The sequence below is a fragment of the Salmo trutta genome, chromosome 20 (genome assembly GCF_901001165.1).
Source record: "Salmo trutta chromosome 20, fSalTru1.1, whole genome shotgun sequence".
NCBI classification, from domain to species: Eukaryota; Metazoa; Chordata; class Actinopteri; order Salmoniformes; family Salmonidae; genus Salmo; species Salmo trutta.
The window spans coordinates 28,922,607-28,931,502 of NC_042976.1; the positions used below are offsets into that span (position 1 = coordinate 28,922,607).

The 8,896-nt window shown below is 42.1% G+C and overlaps 1 protein-coding gene and 1 long non-coding RNA gene across 4 annotated transcripts in view; one reads left to right on the forward strand and one right to left on the reverse strand.

The window, feature by feature from the left end:
* The window catches only part of LOC115156325 (ankyrin repeat domain-containing protein 10), a 35,797-nt gene extending 33,105 nt beyond the window's left edge, over window positions 1-2,692 (reverse strand). For both annotated transcript variants that reach the window (XR_003868220.1, XM_029703809.1), the window contains exon 1: window positions 2,323-2,692. Coding sequence is in view for 1 of the 2 variants with exons in the window: in XM_029703809.1 (XP_029559669.1) it covers window positions 2,323-2,520 (198 nt within the window). In the remaining variant the exon portion in view is untranslated. The remainder of the gene's footprint in view (window positions 1-2,322) is intronic.
* On the forward strand, window positions 1,768-5,635 carry LOC115156340 (uncharacterized). Of its 2 annotated transcripts, none has more exons than XR_003868224.1 (3): window positions 1,768-1,988; window positions 5,212-5,319; window positions 5,437-5,635. It is a non-coding gene; the product is annotated as an uncharacterized LOC115156340 (long non-coding RNA). The 2 variants fall into 2 exon arrangements; XR_003868225.1 differs by lacking the exon at window positions 1,768-1,988 and adding an exon at window positions 4,968-5,128.
* Window positions 5,636-8,896: the final 3,261 nt, after the last annotated feature.

An 8,896-nucleotide genomic window follows, 5' to 3' on the forward strand; every position in this document is an offset into this window, starting at 1 on the left:
TTAACTTAATAGTTATAACAAATCTTAGCTGGCAAACATTTAGTTGTGAATTCCACACTAACTAGATCACCTGGCTCGTGCTGCACAACAGCGAGTGACTCAAGGCTCCGGTCTCTCATTGTTGTGCGCTTGTAAACAAACACCACGTGAACGGGTACTACCGTTAAGCTTCATAATGAAAAATTGTGACAGGTGAAATGAAGAAGGCAATCTTCTTTATCTCCTAACATATTGCACGAGTTGACTGCAGGTATTTACTTAAGAAGTAGCTACAACATTCAAATGTATATAAAATAAAACAACAAATTGTTAATGGTATTGAAAAACCATTTGTGGTTATTCCCAAAAACTCCGGTATATGGTATACTGCCAAAGCCTAAATCAGACCCAGTTAACCGCCACTAGGCCAATATAATAATGCATCAATCCAAATAACTATATTACATTTGTGTAATGTATCTTATCCAGAGTGAGTACAAACATTTTTGCACTGGTCCCTCGTGGGAATCGAACCCACAACCCTAGTGTTGCAAGCACCATACTCTACCAACAGCCTCGTGGGACCTACCACCTCAGTGTTAAACCAACCTATAAAGGGTGTTTTTAATTTTTTTTTTTTTTTAATTCCGTGGGAGTGGCTTGATCAACCATCTTTTTTTGCAGCAGTAGCAACAGTGCTGTAGCAGGACATTTATTAGACAAGGATGTAACCTGGAAGTTGGCCATGCTCCATTTTGTTTGTATATTGTGTTTGTGCAAGTTAGTTTAATCACTTGTGATGATCATAAAAACTATGCTTCTCACAACCACAAACTGCCTTGTGTTCAGTCATTGAGTCAGGCAGACCATGCCTCGGGCTATTTGTAAAACCCTGCTCTAACAGTAACAGGATACAGTAACAGTGTGAATACTAACTCAGCAGCACAGAGAGTCAACGGATGACTCGATTTTAGTAAATGCCTGAGGCTGAGCTAGCATACTGTCACTAACCAGGCAGGGACAGGGAAATAGAGGGGGCAGAATGTGTTGTTCTCAGTGTGTGCTTAAAATAGATTGACCATTTATACAGTGTAGCTATTGTACTTTCACTTCTCTCTCAAATCGATCAGCATCCAGTCAGTGATGAGGCTGATTTGCACAGCGGTCTAAGGCACTGCGTCTCAGTGCTAGAGGTGTCACTAGACACCCTGGTTCGAATCCAGGCTGTATCACAACCGGCAGTGATTGGGAGTCCCATAGTGCGGCGCACAATTGGCCCAGCGTCGTCCGGTATTGTAAATAAGAATTTGTTCTTAACTGACTTAGTTAAATAAAATGGTAAATAAATAAAAATTAAAAACATGGCTTTATAATGTTCCTCCTAGTTAAACAATCAGGTAGGCTGGACTGGAGCTCACCCCGTCCTTCGGTTGACTTGTTTACAATGTTAATGTATACACTTGCACATGGGAAGGAGTCCAGTGTGCTTACAAACTGCCTTTTGGCGCATTACAGGTTATTGGTTTTCCAACGCAACCAATAAACAATCGAGCCCGCCACACTGTAACCGGCTGAAAGACGTTCATTGATGGTCTTGTTCATTTTCAACAGTCCCAATGTAAATTATTACACAATTTGACACATTCTGCCTTCTCCCTACAGTTCAGCCATTAGCTTCGCCCATTACCGCCTCGTGTGAACTACAATCCCGAAGCTGTTTTAACGTTTAGAAACGTCTAATAATCATAGCTTGCAATATGGCTTTCGAAGCATATGGCCCTTATTTTTCATCAGTGAGAAAAAAAAAAATTCAAATAAAACGACACACTTACTGTAGCAGTTTTGCACATATCAAAGAAACGACACTTCCCGAGTTAAACCTACACACAGGTGTTCGGAGCATGCTAGATAGCTAATTAGTACAGGTGGTCACCTCTTGGCTTCCATCTGTCGTCCGTAAACAAGCGCTGTAACATGGAGATATGGCCGTGTGGGAACACGTTATCAAGGTGTGTATCAAATTGTTATTTCTGGCTGATATGAATGATATGGTCCTTATGCTTCCAAAACCGGGCCGCAAGCGACACATGTTAATGTTCAGACCGAACCATGTCAGGGAGGGACCTTAACTCCCCCTGAAGACGCCTTCGTCCAATGACTTGTGTAATCTAATGGAACTAAAGAGTCATTATCAAGGGCTAGCTAGCTAACGTTACCTAAATATTTATAATTCAGTCGCGGTCAGTCTGTCTTAAAATGGCAGCTGGAAACCTCGGCCAAAGATGGTTAGAAACTCTGTGCCTCGGCCTTTTCATTTCTTGGTAATAAAAAAAATCCCATTACCTTTCCAAAATGAGCAGCCCAATGTATGGGTGTCCAGCCGTAGAAAGAGTCCTCCACGGCTAAATCCGCCGGGTTAGAGGTGCACTGAAGAAGCGAGCACAACGCACCGATATCTCCATCCCTGCACGCCCGGTGGAGTGGGAAGCGAACGTTAAGAACCTCCTCACTTGAAAATCCCGACTCATTGCCCAAAGACATTATCAAACGAATATAAAACACTATTTTAGCAAGGTAAACGCAGTCGCCTGTTTCCAAATGTAATTGTGGTAATGCTTCTTTGAGTGCCTTTTCACGAAGGCATCGGCATCTACTTGCAACATTGAGCACACAGAGACAGTGATGAGGCTCGAGTTTCTTGTCCAATGCACTGAGAATAAAACTTGAAGCGACTTGCAAATTCAGGAATGGAGTTTTGTACACATGACTCGGCACTAAATTCACACCTTATTATCTGATACATGTAATAGAAATACTGTCAATCTCTGCCTGTATCCTAGGCTATTATACCTGCAAAACGTCAACAAACCTAGCCGATCTACTTACAATTGGATGCATGACTCTTAGCAATTAGATTGCACTAGAATATCGGCCTATAACTTTTTATTGCAACAATGAAACCTAAGATTGAGTTACATACTGTAGTCTACGATTCACAAAATAAACTCAGTCTACTACTCGGCAATGACCATTTTAAAGACAATGGATTGTAGTGTCCTATATTCAGCTAAGCTAGGTCAAACTGCCACATATAACAGTCTGGCTATTTTGACTGTGATTTCAGTATGTGCATGGCTTATGCATAAATACGTGTAACACTTACTGCTAAGGAAAACTTTTCTCCAATTTACTATTACTGTGGCCAAGCTCAGTGGTTCCCAAGCTGTGGAGTGTGCGAGGGGATAGTGCATCAGCAGTTTTCCTCTTGTCATGTCTGTCATTGCATACATTAGAGAGCTATTTATAACTTCTCAGAAATGTCCAGCTCAACTAGACCATGTCAGCAAACGTTATTTAGCTAGGCTTTTTAGCCAATTGATTTTGTTGTAATGCTTGAGTCACTAACATAATAAAACACTGGGGGTCACCAGTTTATAAGGACACACCGGTGTCTAATCACTGCCGGGTGTTTTATTTATTTAATCTTTATTTAACTAGGCAAGTCAGTTAAGAACAAATTATTATTTACAATGACGGCCAAACCCTAACCCGGACGACACTGGGCCAATTGTGCGCCACCCTGTGAGAGTTCCAATCACGGCCGGTTGTGATACAGCCTGGAATCGAACCAGACCGCTGCGCCATTCGGGAGCTCACATGAACACATAAGACATGGCAAAAATGTCTAGAATTGCAGAAAATCTGCTTTAAAATGGCGAAAAAAGTCTCCATCCCATAGCAAAATGTATTGAATTGCAGAAAATAAGCTTTAAACATGCAAAATGTTATCTCCACCAACGAGGTGCGTGAACAGTTTGTCACAAACAGACTTCTGCCCATGGAAATAGACGTGGCGCGCGGGGGCGCGGGATGTTCGCCAATGCTGGAATGGTGGCCTGAGTGAAAACGTTTGGGAACTCCTGGCCTACCACCAAAAATACTGGTGATTAACTATACCCTCTTCTATTCAATTCAAGGGGCATTTTTGGCATGGGAAACATATGTTGGGAAACATATAACATTGCCGAAAGCAAGTGAAGTATATGTGCTCATACTCAGTATTGTTGTGGCTGAAGTAATGAGATGCTGTCTCTCCTCCATATCTGGGGGTTGTATGCCACCCTGTGGTCGATGGTCTAATTGCAACATGTTTTACTGAGCGCAGAACACAAGCACAGTAAAACACGTACTTTTGTGATATCCGACAGACGTTTTAGATATTAAAAAGTCAATTTATAGGTCATTTCTATCGTGTTGCATGATTGGAAAATTATCGGAAATTTGTATAAAACCACAATCGCTTTTCCACTGCTCTGTCCGCAACTGCATTCATAAACGCCATGTAACCCTGCCTTTCAAACACAGATTCGACCACAAAGATCGGGGAGGTTTTCCCAATACAACTACAAAGATTAGCCTACATCGTCACACAACGCAGATTGTTTTCGCTCCGATGCAATGTGTAGGGACTGCGCCCTGCTTGTGCAACTGCGATATCCGTTACAACATACAGAAGAACGAGAAGGCATACATAATGGCCTTTAATGTTCGTTCAAATCGGTGCGAGGTTTTTGTTCAGTTATGAGGCAGAGACATAGGCTACATCATCATTGTTCAGAAAAGGGTGGACGTGAGTGAAGGGAGGTGGCGTGAGCAGCAGAAGCTACGTAGAATAAAATGTGTGCGTAATATACATGCGCAGAACGGATCCGTAGTTTTGAGAAATGTATTTCCAGAAGTGCGGGGTGCAGGCGAAATAGGGCTATCCTCCCTAATCAGTTTCTTGCATTGTTGGTAGGCTTTCTAATGTTTGACTGTGTCAAATGGAATACACCTTATTCAATTCAAAGAGTGCCGACCTCTCTACTGATGATTAAGTCGATAGGCTACGATAACTAACCATCTACTCTAAAAAGTCAACAAGGGTTCTTCTAAAATCCTCAAAGTTCTTTGAAGAACCTTACGGTTCTTGGCACTGAAAATGGGCCCCCAAAAAGTTGTTCCAAGTACACCATAGGTGGTAGGGTTCGAGGAACCTGCTTAGTTGGTGGGGGTTCTTGCAGGAACCTAACTGCCCCACTGAAACATGTGGGTTTGGATTTGAAAGGACAGCAGGTGAAGGCACATAAAGGACACAATTCAATTAGAGGTAAGAATATGTCAGCTATAAGAATAAGTTGCAGGCTAGCTATTTTGGGTGCAGATGACTGAACTTTTCACTGTTGTCTGCAGGTATACAGACAAGGAGGCGTGCAAAGGTATGTTATGCAGATCACATGTACCATCTTCCTACCTTACATCTTCAATAAAAATCCCATAGGCCTCTACATTATGGACAAGGTATGTGTATGAAAACCATTATCAAAAGTTTTTCTATTCACATTCATCACAAACCAAGGTATAAACTGTTGTGTGCATGTTTTGTTAATCTGTATAATTAATTTTTTTGTGATTCAGACTTCACCCTCCCTACACCTCTGAATATAACAGGAAACCTGTTCAATCACCATGCACTGCAAAATCATTCTGGCTATGGAGAACATGAACACGCCAGAGGATAAACTCATTGGTCTTGGGGCTCTGCTGGGAGTTGACCTCATTTAGATTGATATATTCTGCTTTGCCACTAAAACCATAATTAAAAACTGAAAACTAAGTGTGTTATTGTGTACCCCAAAAGGTTGAGGATCCATTAAAGGGGGTTCTTCAAAGAACTTAGAACACATTTTCAATTTGAAGAACCCTTAAAGGATACTCCAGGAATCTTTTCTTTTTAGATTGTATACCTGCAACTGAATTGTAATAGCCATCTACCCTGTTTGTCAGAGGTTGCCGTCAAGTCCCCTCACACGCCCATCCGCAGGGTCAGGAGGGAAGACGGCCAGTATTAGAGAAACCATGCATGGGATACCAGAGAGAGGATGTACAATGTTAACTTCTGCCTATTTCTGTCAGCAGGAGGTGCCATTATATAATTATAGAGTACAGTTTGATCAAAGATTCTTAACTAAATTAAGAGAACACAGCCTGTCATTTCCAATGGGAACAAATTAGTCATTGTGGGCAGAACAAGCACAAGCTAGTGAGATCTATTGGCCCGTTCTAACATGCATCTGTGTTACGTACGCCTCTAGGAAGAGAACGCAACACCCTGCTACAACTCAACTCCCCGTGGAGTGAAAGAGGTATGGGACTGTAGGTGCAAGTAAGGATGACAAAAGGCAGAGAATTTACCGTTTACTAGGAATTTATTGCTTCCGTCACACTGTAAATTTGGGGGAAAGGAGCTGAACGGAACCAAAGCGAAGAAAGTAAGTGTCAAAGCCCCCTCTCCTACCCAACTTAATACCACCTGGTGCGCTAACCAAAATACAGGGGGTGGTCCGCCCAGGTCTTACCTCGTGTGTTTAGACAGTAAATACTACGGGTTATGTATGCCCGCAGGCCTCTTGCCTAAGCACTCCCTAGGTGCCTTCCCCCTGGGAGCAAATGAAACAGAATTTTAAAATTTCACACAAAAAAAACAAACACAGGACATCAAATAAGCTCTGACTGAGCAACAAACTAAGACAGAACATAACCATCAACAACTACTAACATAGTACATACCAAATCTCTTTCTGAGAAACAATCAACATTTGATATAACCCTCAGTTCTTCTCTCTGCAACAACCAACATAGGACATACTAATCATCTTCTGAGCCAAAGAACACTGGCTTATATAGCTGGAGAAGCAGTATGTAATGGCATACAGCTGTATCCTATGACGAGAGGGCGGGGTCAGCTCCAATTAGCAATGGCCGACCAATCAGCTGCTTGGGGGAATTTCAGGAAGCCATCCTGAAACACACACATACCAACAAAACCACAACACAGAAACTGGGGAACGTAACAATCTGCATATTTCCGTTAGAGAACGCCTACTGTGTGACGTGCGCGTGTGCAATAACTCAATTTGCCTTTGCACTCCTTCTAAACAACACAATTTATTAAAACTTTGCCAAAGGGTAAAAATCCATCTCCGTCCATCTTCAACCACTGTCGGCCGCTGAGCTTCCTCTCATTACCATATTTGGATGTTTCACATTTATACATCCGGTGAAATATCTGGTCTCATTGTTCTATCTGTGGTGTTGTGGTAACACATTTTATGCTTTAATTCACCATATGGAATTCAGGATTTGGGACGTTGTCAATCAAGTATTTGACCCAGCTCTGCTTTGTAGTGTTGCAAATGCTCATAAAGCTGTAAACTAAGGATGCCCTCGGCAGGTAGTGCTAGAGTTAGAATCTTGGCAAGGGGATCTGGGGGGAGTAGTCAGTCAGCAGAGAGACCATCAGACCCTGGAGAGATAGAAAGAGAAAGCATGAGGCACAGATAAAATAAGAGAAAGAAATAGGGGTAATGTTAGAATCTCCTTGAGAATAAGAACCTGGACACCTACTCATTACAGGGTTTTTCTTAATTTTTACAATTTTCTAATAGTCAAGACATCATCACAATGAAATAACACATATGGAATCATGTATTAACCAAAAAAGTGTTAAACAAAAATATGAAAAAAATATTTTAACTGAGATTCTTCGAAGTAGCCACCCTTTGCCTTTGACAAATTTGCACACTCTTGGCATTCTCTCAACCAGCTTAATGAGGTAGTCACCTGGAATGCATTTCAATTAACAGGTGTGCCTTTTTAAAAGTTAATTTGTGGAATTCCTTTCCTTCTTAATGCATTTGAGCCAATTAGTTGTGTTGTGACAAGGTAGGGGGGATACAGAAGATAGCCCTATTTGGTAAAAGACCATATTATGGCAAGAACAGCTCAAATAAGCAAAGAGAAACGACCGTCCATCATTACTTTTAGACATGGTCAGTCAATTCGGAACATTTCAAGAACTTTGAAAGTTTCTACAAGTGCAGTCGTAAAAACCATCAATCGCTATGATGAAACTGGCTCTCATGAGGACCGCCACAGGAAAGGAAGACCCAGAGTTACCTCTGCTGCAGAGGAGAAGTTCATTAGAGTTAACTGCACCTCAGATTGCAGCCCAAATAAATGCTTCAAAATGTTCAAGTAAAAGACACATCTCAACATCAACTATTCAGAGAAGACTGCATGAATCAGGCCGTCAGTGTCGAATTGTTGCAAAGAAACCACTACTAAAGGACACTAATAATAAGAAGAGACTTGCTTGGGCCAAGAAACACAAGCAATGGACATTAAACTGGTGGAAATCTGTCCTCTCAGACATGTGTCCAAATTTGCGATTTTTGGTTCCAACCGCCGTGTCTTTGTGTGACGCGGAGTAGGTGAACGGATGATCTCTGCATGTGTGGTTCCCACCGTGCAGCATGGAGGAGGTGGTGTGACGGTGCTTTTCTGGTTACACTGTCTCATTTATTTAGAATTCAAGGCACACTTAACCAGCATTGCTACCACAGCATTCTGCAGCGATACGCCATCCCATCTGGTTTGGGCTTAGTGGGACTATCATTTGTTTTTCAACAGGACAACGACCCAAAACACACCTCCAGGATGTGTAAGGGCTATTTGACCAAGGAGGAGAGTGATGGAGTGCTGCATCAGATGACCTGGCCTCCACAATCACCGGACCTCAGCTCAATTGAGATGGTTTGGAATGAGTTGGACCGCAGAGTGAAGGAAAAGCAGCCAACAAGTGCTCAGCATATGTGGGAACTCCTTCAAGAGTGTTGGAAAAGCATTCCAGGTGAAGCTGGTTGAGAGAATGCCAAGAGTGTGCAAAGCTGTCATGAAGGCAGCTTATTTGTTTATTTAAGCAATATGAGATGGAACAGAGTTCCATGCAATAATGGCTCTATATAATACTGTATGCTTTCTTGAATTTGTTCTGGATTTGGGGACTGTGAAAAGACCCCTGGTGGCATGTCTGGTG